The sequence below is a fragment of the Leptodactylus fuscus genome, chromosome 9 (assembly GCF_031893055.1).
Source record: "Leptodactylus fuscus isolate aLepFus1 chromosome 9, aLepFus1.hap2, whole genome shotgun sequence".
Classification (NCBI taxonomy): Eukaryota; Metazoa; Chordata; class Amphibia; order Anura; family Leptodactylidae; genus Leptodactylus; species Leptodactylus fuscus.
This window is the reverse complement of record NC_134273.1, coordinates 86,273,247-86,291,487: the sequence shown is the minus strand read 5'-3', so window position 1 is coordinate 86,291,487 and position 18,241 is coordinate 86,273,247. Positions and strand designations below refer to the sequence as shown.

General features: G+C 45.3%; 2 protein-coding genes across 2 annotated transcripts; one reads left to right on the top strand and one right to left on the bottom strand.

The window, feature by feature from the left end:
- Nucleotides 1-6: 6 nt before the first annotated feature.
- Nucleotides 7-9,722, bottom strand: TMEM43 (transmembrane protein 43). Its single transcript, XM_075287071.1, has 12 exons — nt 9,618-9,722; nt 8,788-8,931; nt 6,834-6,968; nt 6,056-6,150; nt 5,205-5,254; nt 4,682-4,751; nt 4,429-4,499; nt 3,521-3,642; nt 2,980-3,054; nt 2,317-2,418; nt 2,120-2,237; nt 7-1,582 (listed from the first exon to the last, which is right to left on the bottom strand). The coding sequence occupies exons 1-12, from the start codon at nt 9,627-9,629 to the stop codon at nt 1,380-1,382; spliced, it is 1,197 nt and encodes a 398-aa protein (XP_075143172.1). The 5' UTR covers nt 9,630-9,722; the 3' UTR covers nt 7-1,379.
- Nucleotides 9,723-9,963: 241 nt separating this feature from the next.
- On the top strand, nt 9,964-16,832 carry CHCHD4 (coiled-coil-helix-coiled-coil-helix domain containing 4). The gene is made up of 3 exons (XM_075287403.1): nt 9,964-10,053; nt 11,271-11,369; nt 15,624-16,832. The coding sequence occupies exons 1-3, from the start codon at nt 10,032-10,034 to the stop codon at nt 15,914-15,916; spliced, it is 414 nt and encodes a 137-aa protein (XP_075143504.1). The 5' UTR covers nt 9,964-10,031; the 3' UTR covers nt 15,917-16,832.
- Nucleotides 16,833-18,241: the final 1,409 nt, after the last annotated feature.

Below are 18,241 nucleotides of genomic sequence, written 5' to 3'. Positions count from 1 at the left end.
AAAATAAATGTTTTACAGATGAGAAAAGCCAAATGTGACCAAAGTGCATTTTATTCCCCCACACCCAGGCACAAGCTACATGTGATTGTGTCTTTATCCGCTCTGCTACGTGATAGTACTGCTCCGGATGTACATAATGAGTATAGACCTATTAGGCCCCATACTGTTCAGGCTTGTACATCTGGCACTCATACGGACTGGTATTATATAGTAGTACCCTCCAGAACTTACAAAACCACAACTCCTCTCATGCTTTGAGGCTGTCAGAGCATGCTGAGAGTCTTCATTTTGCAGTAACTATAAAGTACTAGTATATACTGTGTGTCTGATAATGGAGACCTTTCAAGAATTTGCAACCTCTCCTGTATTTTGTTACGTATTGAGAAAATACTATATGAGGATAGATGTAAAACTTCCAATATGACCACGTCACTGTGCCCACTATATACAAAGTAAATGCTTCTGGTTGGCCAGGTCAGCAGGCGTAGACTAGGAGCTGGGGTGTCCTGGCACCTCTACACCTTATTCTACAAAGTTTCAATAACTTTTATAGAGCGCAAAAAAATAATTCACTTTAAATACAAAAATATCATGATACCCCAGTAACTATGCTCCAATGATGGTAACAGGCTAAGAACATTGTTTGCCTCCCATATGTGCCTGAAAATCTGCAGTGGCGAAAAGCAGAACTGGACGGTTCTTGCATAGTAACAAGCTGCGGCTGTATACAGTGATATACAGGTAAGCATTCCTGCTGGGACTTGCAATATCGCAGCAGTCAGGGGCTGCATGTGTCACCTGACTGCCGAAAACCTCGATCATATCCCAGCAGTGATGAGGTCCGAGGCTCCAGGTCTCAAAAATGTTGTACTTCAGATAAGGATATACAGCGCTGCTATCCTTATTGGTCAGGGGGAGAAGCTCTTTGGCAAAAACTGGAGTTTTGCATAAACGGGAAGTGACTATGTCCTGTAAACCTGGAGTCGTATTTTATATATAAAAAGTTGCATAGAGTTTGCTTTGCATAAAGTGTTCTGATCAGGAGCTACGTTGTGTTATACATCAATCACATCCAAAGCGGCATTGAAAACCTAGTGGCTAAACCTTGCAATAAAAAGTTCAGGTCAAACAATGCACCAGGCTAGGAAGATGCAAAGTGATGTCAGGAGACCTTACCAGAGACCAAAGAAGCTGCTCTGGATGTGACTGGAGAACACACTCAGTGCAAGATATGAAAAGCAAAGTTATTCCATACAGTAAACAATATAAAAAGTATCAAAAAGTTACATTGACGACATTATTGCTTGATTGACCCCAAACTGAGCGTTGTAACCTTGTCACCAGCACGTTCGGCTCGAGACGGGAGCAGGGAAGGATTGCTATTGGTATTTTTTGGCAGGAACACGGGATCGGGCAAGGAGGATTATACCAATGGCGGCAGCACTCAGCATCAGGGCTATCAGTGGGCGGTAGAACAACCAGCCAGAGGCGATGGTCAGCAGAGACAGTGACGAGGAGAGGCACAAGGCGAAGAGCTTGAGGCCCAGATTTACCAGATCACGGACAATAGGAAACCAGTCCACTGTAATAGGAGCAATGGGAAACCATCAGTAGAGGTATGGACAATTACAATACAGTGTAGAAGTACAATGGACAATGATGTACTATAGAGCTTGTGCATATACACAGCAGTCAGTCTAAAGAGGTAGAGCTGCAGTGTAACACATAGGACGATGGGTTTTAGCAGTCTTAAAGGGCTTTTCCAGAACTTGTACTGTAAAGCACCATGGAGTTATTAGTGCTATACAAATAAACAATAATAATACTTAGATAGCAGCCTGCCATACCAGACTGTTTGACATAGCCCCAGCTCTTGCAGCCGCTTTCCTGTGTACATCGATCACATGGTATAGCAGCAGCAGAGTCCCATTCAACTGAATGGGGCTGAGCTGCAATACAAAGTACAGCCCCCCATATTATGTAAGTCACTATGCTTCATATTCAGCATTCACCTAAATCCTGCGGCCTCATTAACCATCTGATCTTTAGGGTCACCCCATAAGGGATGCTATTACTGTATAATTACACTACTTTGTCCATCTCATGTAAGAGTACTTACCTAGAGTGTGGATGATCTTGGTCATCAGACTTATGCCTACGAACATCATCAGCCAGCCGGCAGCGCGCAGGGCCCAGGTCTTCATGATGTTGCTCTGATGCTCTGCATGGAACATCTCCTGAAAGGTACACAGCACCCCCTCATGGTAAGTATAGGGGAGGGGGAGACACCCGCCAACTCTCTTTTATCATACGCACCTCCGCTGTGTGGCTCCCCATGTACAGTAGTTCTAGTTGGTCTCCAGATTTGGTCTTGTAAGATACCAGTTCTCCTCCTCGCTGCCGTGCTATGATGCTCACCTGGTGGAAAGGAGCTTTATATTATAATCGCGCCAAATCATGGGTTGAACTTTCCCTTTAATGGAGTTTTACATGACCTTTATACTGACCCTTAAGATAGGTCGTTGATATGTGATCAGTGTGGGGGTCGGACATAAAGAATTCTGCTGATCAGCTGTTTGAGGATGACATTACGTTTATCCATCACATGGTAGAGCAGGAGCTCAGTCACATTCAAGTGCATGGGGCTGAGCTGCAATACCAAGCACAGCTACTATAATATGTGCTGCACTGTGCTTGGAGTTCAATGAAGAGGCCACGAATTGTTAAGGCCTCTTCAACTAGCTGATATGTGGGGGTCCTGGGTGTCAGGGCCCCACTACTCATATATCTTACTAATATGCAATGAATACCCCGCCGAACACAGCTGACACACTGGGCATGGGGCAGGACATATCCATATCCCACAATTGTAAAAAAGCCACCAGTGCTTGCAAGTTCCCATTGTATTCTCTCATGAGGCACATAAAACCTCGCACCTCACTGATGTTACCATGAATAGCCAGCATTATATGGAATTACCGCATCAACTGCTCCAAACGTTGGGCCTCCCATCGCAACTCCGGCAAACCAGAAAGAGATGCGCAAATCCCCCACCTGCAAGAGAGATTCAATGTGAGTGCGATAACATTACCATTATGTTTGGTGAACCCCCCCCCCCCCCCATTTTGAGAATAAACAGCAGATTACAGTACAAGCCATGTGGATGAGATCTTACAAACATTTCTGCATGCTATCAATTATTTTGTAGCAAATCAGCCGTGCAGAAGTTCTGTGGACTTGTTGTTGCAGAATGCACTAAAAAATTCTGCCTGTCTTTCATTTCTATGTAGTGGAAAATCCCAAACACTTGCAGTATTAGTTGGGCCTCAATGGCCTGGAAATCCCAACATGACAATAATATTCCCACGCCATAATACCAGGAGTTACCGACACTTCAGGTGCCCATGGCATCTCTAATACTAATCTAGGTGGGCAGTGGACGCCTATACACATATCTGATGGTCCGGACACCTCACGCTGGTCCTGAGGAGGCCGGATTATCAGATTTCATGGTATGTACCTCTGGGTTCTTGGGATTGGCGCTCTGATAGAAGTAATTTCCTTCAGTGGTGACATCCATGTGCGGATTCTTGATCTGAGACAGACTCAGCTGCTTAAAGTTGTCGATCTTATTAATCAGTCCTGGAGCAAAAATGGAAAGATCAGAAGTTTGAGGTAAAAAGGAGAGAAGAGCGCTGCTCTGGGGGACATGAGCTGTCACCATATATGTATAATTTATGGATCGTTCCACCCACATCCTTAAAGGAGTTGTCTAAGACCTCGTGTGTATTGGATACTTAAGGCCTATACACAGGATACTGCATCAATATCTGATTGGTGAAAGGTTTGGGCGTCGGACCCCCACCAAATGGCTGATCCAGCTGCGAGAAACTGTATACAGGAGCATGGCTGCTGTTCCCCTGTCATCGCTACAGAGCTGTGCACTGTATACAGCTTCTGGCTCTGTTCCTATTCCTATTGCTTCTGACCTTCTACCCTGTATATAGATTCTGTCCGCCGGCTCAGCTAATCGGTGAAGGATGGGGGTATGAGATACTGATGGTCTATCCTGAGGGCAGGGCATCCGTATCCAATACACATGGGGTCTTAGACAAACCCTTAACTGTTGCTTTAATTTATTGTTCATGTCGTCAAAACAGAAGAAGTGATGAGCGAAAACCCAAGAGAAATTCGTATTCGGCAGCAGGATTGCCGTGACAGAATGCCGATACATCAAGTAAGGCACTGATTTTTTGTATGTGTCCTCCTATTGAACGCAATGGACGGCAGATTCAGGACGGAATCTGCCATGGATTCGGAGGCAGACTCTTCTCCCAAATCTGTGGCAGATTTCTCCATGTGAGCCTTACTTTTATTTACTTCCCGCCAGGCAGAGGGATTGAGGTGTAAACACATGCGACCACTTACCCTTCGATAAATAGTAACTTCCGACCTGTACGTCTGCAGCCACCGCTGTGTATGACTCTACCGCCATGGCGCTGGAAAATAAACATTTGTATCCATAGATAATGTGATCAGCGACTACATTGTAACAAAATATCACCGCATGGGGCTGCGGCTGGAGTTGGAATTGTGCTGCTGGCCACCAGAGGGGGCTGCTGTGCTCATGTATTATGGCCATTGCACTGTATTAGCAGATTAGATACTTGTGAGCGCTCACCTGGGGTTCCGATGGGCAATCTCTCTGTCAAAATGTCGACTGCTGACAACCTCTGACCTCCATTCAGTGTCTGAGGAAAATGGCAAGGACAACTTCAAAATGTGAAATTTCTCAGGTCTAGCAACATTGCAGGATAACAACTACAGCTGCATTCCTGAACCTGACGCCTTCTATCTCCAACAGCAAAATTCTGAATGCAGATTTGGGTGTGACTAGAGGATAGGACACTGCGATAGGCAAAGTATGACCAAAGTTACCAAATATTTTAAAAGCGGAGCCTGTAATATTTCCCATCTGCAGTGTAAGGAAATTTCTCAACATGACGTAAAACCTTGTGCGATACAGAGCGGCTCCGAGTGTTACACAAATGGAAATTTCCCTTTCACTCAATAAATATGGAGGCATCACTTGTGCCAATCACATGCACCAAAATGTGCGCCAAGTATTCCAAAGGCTCCCATTACTGAGAAGCCATGACAGATAACAGTCAGTAATACAGATGTCCGGGTATGGAGGTACTCACTGTACGTGTATCTAGTCTCTGTCTTCTTCTCTCCTCCTTCTTCATACTCCCTGTAGAACAAGAGAAGACATCAGGACCATGTATCTCTCCCCAGCCTTAATGGCGGATAACAAAGAGCAATAGACTGCAGACACTAGACAGATGGCAGGTGTATTGTCCCTTTAATAAAGCACCTTTCATATGGTTGGATTTGCAGACACCACCATGATTGGCGAACCACATGGAATCCTGCAAAGGCAGCGCTGCAGGGTAAAGCAAGGCTCCGAATGTTTGCAAAAATTATCTAAACAGACACTGCTGGCCAGTCCATAGAACTAGCTGTTTATTCTGCTTCTAGAAAAGCTGGGTGACCAACCATATGGCTACCAATACAGCCATCGCCCAGAACTGTCTGGATAAAGGGAGTATGAACTGTGTCATTGCTTAAAGGGGTTTTCCAGCCCTAAATTCAATTTTCATACTAATGTCATATCTACAGGATAGGTTATCAGCATGTGACCTGCTGGGGTCTGACACTTGGATGCTGCACAGATCAAATCTTCTAGAAGTTTCTGGATGTCAGAAGCTACTAGTGAAAGCAGCACTCCTATACAAGTCATATTGGGGCACCAGGCAGCTGCCAGCACCAGGACGATCTGTGTAGGGTCCGGGAGTTGGATCCCAAACAATCACATACTAGTAACCTATCCCGTGGACAGATCATCACTATGAAAACTCAGTTTTGGACTGGAAAACCCCTTTAACCAAAGAAAGCTGCAATTCAGGATGCAAGAAAAGATGGGTGACCAGACCCAGGGGATCTATAATGAGCTTTTTCGCTGGGAAAAATGAATGATATAGAGAATTCTTACTTGGATTCTTCATACTCCACCCACTGGTACATCTCCACTTGGCGCTTCAGCTGTACGCAGTGCATGGAAACCCCATAGTTTGGGTCAAAAAGCGGCTGCAGAAAATAAAAAAAAACAAATTAAAAATTGTTACAAAATTTCAGTGAAGAAACCGCATCAGGCTAGAATCACACCTGCACCCGCTCTCTGATTGGGGATTCTCTCCCTGCTTGCAAGATCTTACAAATGTTGATGAGGGAAACACAAAGAATAATAGAAAGTAGCAGATTATAATAATTAGACTTTAGTGACATCAAATTGTTCATCATTGTAAGGGAATGTTAACTCCTTGTGTGCCGGCAGGATATAATGAGAACACCGAGGCAGGAGGTGCAGTATACAGCTCAGGAATTAAACACCAATATCTTACGGGCATTGGTCCAGCTCTCCGTACATACAGCCTTTGTGTCCTCCTAAACCACAATGATGATTCAGCTGCAGCAACACCCAGATAACTTGGCAGGTCGTGCAGCCTTGTAAAATGATATAAGACGGAGTCCTGTCCTAGACGGTGGAGTGACTAGCGTGTTATAAGCGTGTTACTATGTGTGATGTCTCATGGAGACTATGTGAGAATTCCTGCACAGTACAAATGTGCAACATTAGATACAATTGTATCACAAAAAGGAAAAGATCAGCAGATGTCACAAGACAAAATTGTAGTCAGAGGCTGATCCTAAACTCTTAGAACATGCTGGGAGTTGTAGTTTCACAACATACACCATTGTCTCACACTGACCTTTGATGTCTGCAGGTGTCCAGTCAAGTGCAGCAAATGTCCTTCATTTGTAGGATCAAGCCGCTGGATATTTCCTATAGGAACCACAACTGAAAGTCCCTCGTCCAGAGAGGCCGCTGTCTGTACTGCCCGACCCTGTGATAACCACAAATATACTCATAACCCATCATTCTATACAAACATGTATCCAACATAGTACAAAGTAGCCCTAAAATTACTTATCCTGTATTATACTCCAGAGCTGCACTCACTATTCTGCTGGTCACTGTGTACATACATTACATTACTTATCCTGTATTATACTCCAGAGCTGCGCTCACTATTCTGCTTGTACAGTCACTGTGTACATACATTACATTACTTATCCTGTATTATACTCCAGAGCTGCACTCACTATTCTGCTGGTACAGTCACTGTGTACATACATTACATTACTTATCCTGTATTATACTCCAGAGCTGCGCTCACTATTCTGCTTGTACAGTCACTGTGTACATACATTACATTACTTATCCTGTATTATATCCCAGAGCTGCGCTCACTATTCTGCTGGTGCAGTCACTGTGTACATACATTACATTACTTATCCTGTATTATACTCCAGAGCTGCGCTCACTATTCTGCTGGTACAGTCACTGTGTACATACATTACATTACTTATCCTGTATTATACCCCAGAGCTGCGCTCACTATTCTGCTGGTGCAGTCACTGTGTACATACATTACATTACTTATCCTGTATTATACTCCAGAGCTGCGCTCACTATTCTGCTGGTGCAGTCACTGTGTACCATACATTACTTATCCTGTATTATACTCCAGAGCTGCGCTCACTATTCTGCTGGTACAGTCACTGTGTACATACATTACATTTCTAATCCTGTATTATACTCCAGAGCTGTGCTCACTATTCTGCTGGTGCAGTCACTGTGTACATACATTACATTACTTATCCTGTATTATACTCCAGAGCTGCGCTCACTATTCTGCTGGTACAGTCACTGTGTACATACATTACATTTCTAATCCTGTATTATACTCCAGAGCTGTGCTCACTATTCTGCTGGTCACTGTGTACATACATTACATTACTTATCCTGTATTATATCCCAGAGCTGCGCTCACTATTCTGCTGGTACAGTCACTGAGTACATACATTACATTACTTATCCTGTATTATACTCCAGAGCTGCGCTCACTATTCTGCTGGTGCAGTCACTGTGTACATACATTACATTACTTATCCTGTATTATACTCCAGAGCTGCGCTCACTATTCTGCTGGTACAGTCACTGTGTACATACATTACATTACTTATCCTGTATTATACTCCAGAGCTGCGCTCACTATTCTGCTGGTACAGTCACTGTGTACATACATTACATTACTTATCCTGTATTATACTCCAGAGCTGCGCTCACTATTCTGCTGGTACAGTCACTGTGTATATACATTACATTACTTATCCTGTATTATACTCCAGAGCTGCGCTCACTATTCTGCTGGTACAGTCACTGAGTACATACATTACATTACTTATCCTGTATTATACTCCAGAGCTGCGCTCACTATTCTGCTGGTACAGTCACTGTACATACATTACATTACTTATCCTGTATTATACTCCAGAGCTGCGCTCACTATTCTGCTGGTACAGTCACTGTGTACATACATTACATTACTGATCCTGTATTATACTCCAGAGCTGCGCTCACTATTCTGCTGGTGCAGTCACTGTGTACATACATTACATCCCTTATCCTGTATTATACTCCAGAGCTGCGCTCACTATTCTGCTGGTGCAGTCACTGTGTACATACATTACATTACTTATCCTGTATTATACTCCAGAGCTGCGCTCACTATTCTGCTGGTACATACATTACTTATCCTGTACTATAGGAGTTGTTGTACCACCCTGGTCTTAAAGGGACATTTTAGCTGCTTTTCTTACCTCATTAGTAAACAGGAGATAGAATGACAGGGTGAAGGCTACAAGGCCAACCAGCATGCCCCCGGCTGTATCGCTGAGACGCTGGAGGAACCCCGGGGCCGGTTCACTTCTAATGGAGGTATGTTCTCTGGTGGAATCTGCATACTGGAGGGAGATGAACAGACACACCCAATGTCACTGTGTATATATATATGGTGAGAGTTCCTCAGTGTTACAGATTATTTCTATTCTTCGCCTTTTTTGTTTGCTGGAAATATTCACCTTTACATTCAGAGGCAGAAAACTGAGCATCAGGTCACAGCTGAGGGTTTGTTACAGTTGCATCCAGTTGTTTGGGTGCTGATCAGTTTGACTACTCTCTGGGTCTGGGCTTTATCGGTTTGTTTCGCGCACCTTATTTCAGGGGTGTGGATGTCAGGTCTGGACGTTGTTGGCGAGCTGGGTACTTTTTTGCTTATGACTCATATATGTAAATAAGAACGTTGCCAATTGACTTCTCACTTCTGATGGTTTGTTACAATGTCAACAATCTGAGGTCTGGACTGACACATTGTAACAGATACTTAGCTCAGGCGAGAGGTTTGATGTGGATAACTCAACAGGACTGTGTAGACTGGATGGAACTGTAACAAACCCTCAGCTGTGAGAACTTTCTGAAAGCAAACAGAGGTCTTAAAGCCATGAAACACATGAGAAGTCTCCAGGACTGTTCATCTGCATGCAACTAGCCATCCCATCGCTTAGACATGCTGGTACTTGCAGTTCTACAACAGCTGGAATGCAGAAGTAGCCCATTACATGTAGCACCATCTGCTGGTCATAGGACTCACCTGTCTGGCCATGTTTGGCTATGAAGAAGAAGGCTACAAGTCAGGGGCCTCGGGCACAGACGTCTCCTCTCACTTATTGCCAGCTCCTCTCTCTTACAAAGTTACCTCCCTGTCCCTGCACACATCTGCGCATGCGCCTCGGTCCCAGCCGCGCACTGCACCATGGGAGTTGTAGTTCAATCTCCGGTGACCCCGATAGCTGTTCCTTCTGGAATGTCTGTCTGTAGATTATGGTTCAGTGACACGACATGATGTGGTGGGCCTCAGAAGAAGTCAATCATCTCTGATAACCAGGTCATCTAATACAGGCAATGACAAGGGCAGCACCGCAGGGGGCTTTCATATGTTCGGTGTCTCTTCGTGTGACGTGAGCAGAGTGCGCGGTGCCGGGCACAGTGTGACAGAGCTGCAGCCATGTCCTACTGCAGGCAGGAGGGTGAGGAAGGGCATGAGGGGGCAAGAGGTGCCGAGGACGGGAGGGGAGAGCTGGGAAGAGGGCGGCAGACAGGGAAACGATGGATGTGGGGGCAGGGAATGGAGTCTGGGAGAGAAGCAGCTGGGTAAATCAGGGAAGAGAGAGGCACAAGGGGTTAATGCATTTCAAGGGCAACTCCTCTCAGCGCTGATATTGAGTGTCCTGGTGCAGGGGCCATTCCTTATCACTATGGTAACAATGGATTTCATTAGAGATTTCACTCATTTTATTTTTATTCCAATTCCCCAGGAGTGACAGTGTCTTATTCTCTGATATAGTTGGGGGGGGGGGGGGGTGCTTCACAACAGGGGAATCCCTATGATCCCCCGATTGGGCGTCCTGTGCCCCCTTTGTAAATGATGTGATGGTCGCACATGTGCACTGCTGCCCCATTCATTTCAATGGGACTGAGGGAGGTAGCAAAATCGAATGCAGCGCATAGATCCAACCATTACTTAATAGGGGGGCACAGGAACCCTGTGCTTGGCATTGGAGTGACTCACAGCCATTGGACACGTATCACTTATACTATGGCTCAGATTGTACTCTATGTATCTGTCAATTGAATATCTGTCTAAAGTACTGTGCAAAAGTTTTAGGCAGATGAGGGATTGGGTGTGCTGTGCCGTAATAATGCTTGCAGAAATAGAAGGATTAATCATTTATTATTGTGAATGGAGAAAATAGAAATGTAAATCCATCGATATTTGGTGTGACCTTTGCACTTTGCCTCCCATCAGTTCTTCTCGGTACTTGCAGACGGCGCTTGGCAGAACTGGGCAGGGAGGTTGTTCCACCGCCATCTTGGAGAACTAAGCACAGATCTTCTGTGGATGTTGCTTCCTCCAATCCCTTCATCCCTGACAGACTGGATGATGATGAGATCAGGGCTGTATCTGTGGGGGCCGGATCATCACTTCCAGGACTCCTCCTCCAAAGGGCAAAGGTCACACCAAACAGTGATGGGATTTACAGTTCTCTTTTCTTTATTATGATCATCTATAACCATAGCCTGTTATAGGGAGTCTGTCAGCAGTATATTGCTTATAAACCTCATTGTAGAGGTGATTCTACAGCCACATCCTTCGTACCCTACAGAAAGTGTGTGTTTCTGTCCAGCACAGAGATGGTTAATTCAGGGGCATTGTTATTTCTAACACCTTTTGTGATTATTCCAGGAAAGGATAAAATTATCTTTGTAACCAAGGAAGACCACGAGACGCCAAGCAGTGCGGAGCTCATTCCTGATGACCCCAATGACCCTTACGAAGACCAAGGTCGGTGACGTTATTTATTTGGGATCCGGGGTATTTAATGTATGTTGTAAAGCGTCCTATAGGTTACTGAAAACCATCCAGTCTAGTCAATGCTCCTTAAGCTAAAAAGATTGGTAGTGGTAAATCTCTCCCCTGTCCTGTCTTGTCCTTTCCTGCGTGTTAGGGGGGATTCTCACTATTGCTCGCCTCTGTCACAGGATTAGAGCAATGGACATTAAAGGGATTCTATCATTAGAAAAATGATGTTTCACGGAAAAGCCTTTAGAGAGACTATTCCTCTCCTACCTTTATTTCTCTGGTTTGTCTTCTTTCTTCTGATCCAGCGCATTCTCTCTTTTCCTGTGCTGACGTGTCTCTGCAGCATCAGCACCCACAGGTTATCGGGATCCAAATCCTGCACATGCTCAGTCGCCTCTGCCACTTCGCGTTGGACAGAGCTGACTGCGCTTGTCCAGTCGGCCATTTTTATGTGGCCTCTTACATGAGCGTACTGCAGGCACATCATGTTATAGTCTCCTGATCTCAGGTAATTGCCTCTGCAGTAAAATGTCAATTGGGCTAATTGATTCTGTTATGACTGTATCTATTGGATAAACAATGGAGACCATTCTGTCTGGAAGATCTAGGGTCAACAGGCCTTCAGGGCAGTGAAGTTGGAGTCGTGATCATATCTGGGTAGAGTCAGAATAAAGTCTCTGACTCCAGTTTCAAATAATAATAATAAGAGGTTTTCAGGCCCCAAATCGAATTTTCATCCTGATGACTTATTTGCAGGATTATTGGCTCCAGGAGCCTCCAGGTGCCATAAACTGCTAGTGGACGGGCTGCAAATCATAGGAGTGGCACTAGAACACATGATCTGTGCGGGCTGCAGGCGTCAGTTCCCCACAGATCACATACTGATGACCTATTGAATTATTTAGGTCAGTTATTAATATAGTATAATGAACTATATATAATTATAATATTGTTTGTTACATATTTCCTTTCATAGGAATCAGTCACTGGCTTTTTAATGAATTAGGATTTTTCCTGCTTTTGTCTGACCGTAGCTTTCAGCCATTTATGAAGGCTTCAGAGGTTTTGCCTACCAACTCAACAGCCCGGCATAGCTTGGAGAGCGGAGATCATGTACTAAGGCCTTATTCCTTGGGGGACTGTCCCATATATGAGGGGGAACCAAGGACTTGTGTGGTCTGTCCTACAAGTCTGTTTGACCTTACAGATATGTCTGGTTTCAAGGGCGTCACCATCAGGAAGGTGTTGACAAAATTACAACACAAAGCAAGTATATTAAGGTGTTGTGTTTTAGGAAGTTCTTTAATGTAAAGCCTAAGTTGGTCTCAGAGATTTTGAGGGGGGAGGAGGGGTAGGATAGATATAGAACAAGTAATTCATGGCCATATTTAATGAATGGGATTGCACCTTTGTTGCAATTGTGCACTTGTATGTTCCCCTACTCTATTCTAGTTTTGGAAAACAGGCGTAGTTCTATAACTTGTCTCCAGGGGGCAGGATTGGGACACTTTTCCCTTCTCCTTTGGGGGAGTTGTGTATCACACAACCACATAATTCACCCTCGGCAGACTTGGCATCAGTGACCGGCTTATAATGACTCATTGGATGTTTTTGTCTCCAGACTGAGCAGATAGCAAAAAAAAAAAAAAAAATTGATTTGCTGCAAAGAGTTAAATTGGAAATGGACCCTGATCCAAAAACCAGATTATCCCATGGTGCAGAGTCAGCGGATGTCTCTAAGCATGTCCTGGTATGGAAAGCACGTACCCTCGGATTATCTGTACGTGTTCATTAAAGGGGGCGGGGCTACGGACGCAGGCCGCTTAGTTCCATGGAGCTTGGTGAGGCGGATTCTATATAAAGTGATGATTTACACACCTTAGGGTGTAAGTATTCGAAGCTTCACAGATGATTCGCATTGATGTCCATTGCAGGGACACATGTGATGTAGCAATGTTCACGCTTGTGAAACTACAAGCACCAGCATGCACTGACCTACTGCAGAGACATATAGCATCACAACACGACCACAGCTTGCATATCGCCTGCACAGGCTGACGACACTGGCATCAGAAAGACAGGAGGCCTAGTGATGCCAGCTCTCAAATGGATTGGCGCGATATTACGGTACTTTAACCTACAAGATTCCTTCCATGTCTCCATAGAGGAGGTCGCATCTGCTTTGGTGCAAGGTTAACCTCTATATAGAGAGTCAGATCATTTTGTCAATGGTTTCCTTTACTATCATTTGAGCGTCTCATTTTCTTCTCCAGTCACATCCAAAGAAAAAATTCCCCTGGTTCCCCTTTTGCATGGGTATGCGTTAAATCACGTGACCTAAGAGCTGGGATCTAACACTGTACATGTCATGAGCTCTGCTTTCTGTGTGACTGGAGAATAAAATACTAAGCAGCAGCTTCTGTATATGCAGCATGTAATATTTGGTCACAGTTTAGACCTGTAACACTTGTTACATCATCTCGCACAATCCCTGGCCCAGGGGTCTCGCTCCTGAGGTTGGCACTAAGGATTTGAAGGGTTAATGCCATCCATCATTGGCTGACTGCTCCTGAAAGGACTGGTGTAGCGGGCGGGCTGCAGCTGGCAACGAGACATGAATAGTCGGATTCATCCTGCCTGTCACTTGTATTAAAGGAAGGGGGGTCTGCCGGGTGGGAGATATTGTCTAAAGCTGCCACTGACCTCGAAAAGATTGAAAACATGGCCGGGCATTACAGAAAGCTTTGTGTGTGTATGTTGCTGAGCATTATGTCACCCACAACCTTAACCGCAGGTCAGGGGGAATTACTCCAGGGCCCTGTGGCCGCTCCTCCTTCCTCCAGGGGATAGATAACATGTGGGCGGAGAGTGCCCTGACCTTGTGGTGCTCAGGCAACCCGGGCCCCGCCGCCATCTGTCATGTGTGCCCAGGATGCCTATTGTTATTCAGATGTGCAGTATATACTGACACAATGTAAACACAGGGATGTAGTAATGAATGGGCAGGGGCAGAAGAGGACAAGAACTCCGAGTTGTCTCCCAAGGTTACCAAAATTTAGTTAAAGGAGTATTCCCATCTTGTCTGAATGTAGGGGTCCAACTGCTTGGATCCCCAAAGATTAGCTGAACAGGTTCGTAATCTTTATATTCAATGCTATGGGAAAAATGGAGATCACTGGGTGCAGCGCTGCATCAGTCCCACAGAAGCAAATACAGTAATGGCCTTGCACGTGCACTACCGCTCCAATAACAGGGGGTCCAGCAGTTGGTGCCCCGATGTCAGACTCTTATCTATATGCACAGGGTTGTTAGTAGGATAACTCCATAGACTGTAAGTTCTTGAGCCACACTCCTCTGTTTAGTGGTAATGGATTGCACTTCAGCAGTTTCCTAGATTTATCTTTCTCTAGGAAAACTGGGTGATGACCAATATGAGCCCCATTACATCTACTCTGTATGGCAAAGAAGCTTCGCTATAAGCAATGATGTATGCTCGCTGTGGTCTACCAGCTTGGAAACGGCTAAATGGCATCTTAAAATCCTAATGGGGTTTTCCAGTGCCAAATGCATTTTGATACGGATCCACAGGATAGGTCGCCAATGTCTGATCTGCAGTCTGACACCCGGAACCCATGTATATCTGCTAAGCTGGAAGCTACAGCAGTGGTCAGGGAGTGGAAGCAGCTCTGCAGCAATAGGCGAGGCGCTACCACCATACAATGGACAGGGCTGCAGTGCCCCTCTTACTTTACTAGGCAATTCCCTGTCCACTGGTGTAGCTTTCAGTGCCTGGAGGATCACAAACTGATGGCCTATTCTGTGGATCAGTATCGAAATCTATTTGGGACCATAAACCCCCTATAAGTGGCATCAGCCTGTAGTCCTTTTTTCCCTCCTTTCACAATCTCTGGAAATTTTCAGAAGCTTAGTCAGTCCCAAAAACAAATAGAGTGTAAACCAAAAAATATTGGGCAGGGAGGAGGGGGATGCAGCTGCTCTTCTCTCTGAGTCTGTGAGTAGCTTGCTGTGAGAGGGAAGGAGGAGCAGTAGTGAGGGTCAGGGCACACAGCACAGCTCTGACATCATACCAGAAAGTGTGTTATCTCAAAACCCAGCAACAGAGGAAAAGGCCCAAAATCTTTAGGTTTATCACAACATGTCTGGCTCTTCTACATCTCCACAGGCAGGGCCTTACTCAGTAACACTGACATTTCTTACTTTTTGTTGCTTTTCCAGGTTTGATTCTCCCCAATGGAGACATTAACTGGAATTGCCCGTGCCTGGGGGGTATGGCCAGCGGACCGTGTGGGGAGCAGTTTAAAGCGGCCTTCTCCTGCTTCCACTACAGCCAGGAGGAGGTGAAGGGCTCAGATTGTCTGGAGCAGTTCAGGGGGATGCAGGAGTGCATGCAGAAATACCCCGACCTCTACCCCCAGGAAGACGAGGACGAGGACATCAAAGACAAGCAGAGCTCGGAACCGGCACCGACAGAGGCTTCCCCAGTGCCGGCAGAGGAGGCGTCCAGCTAATGCCAGGGTAGGGGGTGGGGCCTCCAAGAAGATCTTTCCTCCCCCTGCTCTATGGACCATGTCGTTCAGAGGTGTCCCTCATCAATCCCACTCACAGAAGCAGGGTGCAGGTTGTCGCCTAATAGCTGGAGATCACTGATAATCCTTAAAGAGCATTTCCCCTTTAAGAAAATTTGAAACTCTTGCTATATCTGCTAATGGAAAAGCTGGGTTATCAGCCCTGCTACTGCTCTGAGGTGCAAGTCTGTATTGTAATATATTCTTTGTTCCTACATCATTGTATAATTGGGTTCATTTGCCATTCAGGGCTTTGGGAAAGCTAAGTGCTAGAATGGAATGGGGTTGGAAGTAGGTTCTCCCTGGCCTGGATCCAGCAGGTGGCGCTGCCTTGGCTGTGGAGTCTGTGTCAAACCAGGGGGGTTTGGGTCATCTATGGGGGAGACTGGTCACATTGCAGCAATACATAGAGGCCATGTTAGCTGTGATGGGCAGCCCAGAACTGAGACAGCGCCTCCTACTGGACCCGCAACACACTTTAACCACTGCACTCTAGTCTCAACCATTTGGGAAAGCTGGGTGGTAAAAACAGCGGTCCTATACGTGGCCACTCAGCTTTTCCAGAAGCAGATATAACTGAACACTTGTGTGTCCTTCAGGGAACAATCAGCTTAATTGTGGGGATTTCCTGTTACTTTCCCTGGCTCCTGCACGCTCCTCACTCTACTTTCGATGGCCGCCTATGGCTACGGCCAAGACTGAAATGTGTAGAGGAGCAGACGGCGCCCTCCTGTGCCTCAGAGCTGACACCCGCCGCTGCTGCTGCTGCGCCTCCTCCTGACTGCACTGAATACACCAGACTCCTTATCTGTGGATCACTGCAGAGTGTGACTGCAAAATAGTAAATCTCTTTCTACCTTCTCGCAAGATTTTCAGATTTTTTTTAAATTTTTTTATTTTTTCATTGATTTTGCTGCAGGGAACTCCACCTCTTGCAAAACTACAACTCCCAGCATGCCTGGCAATGTCTCCAGTTGTAGTCAGGCTGCCAGAGCGGGCTGGAAGCTGTAGTTCTAAAACTGGTAAACACAAAGAGGGGGAGGGGGGCTTCTGTTTCGTCTTGTATAGAGGAGGAAAACTCTGACGGGTGCGGGAAGGGGAGCGACAAACCTTGTGAGCTCTTACGGGGTTGTCGGGCTGATAGATGGCGGTGGGTGGAGAAATACCTATAAATATATTTTAGCTCCTCACTATTTCCAAGATCTCTGCTTGTTATCAGTAAAAGGAAACAGAATCCGTCCATAGGCTGAAACTTATCCTGACTCTGTCCTTCTCACAGCTGAGGGTTTGTTACAGTTGTATCCAGTCTAAACAATCCTCTGCAAGCGAAATCAGTTCTGATGATTTGTTACAATGTGCAAGTTGAGAGCATTAACCTACAGATCTGGCTGTTGAGCTCATAGAGGAAAGAAGCAGAATTAAGAATACAGCTCCGGAGTTGAGCTATATATAAAATGTAACTCAACTTTATATGGTATTATACAATTATTTAACATTTATGTAGATTGAAGGGGGGGGGCTCCCATTTTTAGCGCTAGGATGTGCCATCACTTTGGGTCTGACTTCAGCGTAGCGATGTGTACTAGGTATCATTTTTACTCAGAATGTTCCTTTAAGGCTCCAGCAATTCAACAGAAGGTATCACATAGGAGAGGATTAGATACACAGCTCAGTATACAGTATCACACAGGATAGCATTAGATACAGCTCAGCAGACAGTATCACACAGGATAGGATTAGATACAGCTCAGCAGACGGTATCACACAGGATAGGATTAGATACAGCTCAGTATACGGTATCACACAGGATAGGATTAGATACACAGCTCAGTATACGGTATCACACAGGATAGGATTAGATACACAGCTCAGAATACGGTATCACACAGGATAGGATTAGATACAGCTCAGTATACGGTATCACACAGGATAGGATTAGATACACAGCTCAGCATACGGTATCACACAGGATAGGATTAGATACACAGCTCAGCATACGGTATCACACAGGATAGGATTAGATACACAGCTCAGCAGTCAGTATCACACAGGATAGGATTAGATACACAGCTCAGTATACAGTATCACACAGGATAAGATTAGATACACAGCTCAGTATACAGTATCACACAGGATAGGATTAGATACAGCTCAGTATACAGTATCACACAGGATAGGATTAGATACACGGCTCAGCAGACAGTATCACACAGGATAGGATTAGATACACAGCTCAGTATACAGTATCACACAGGATAGGATTAGATA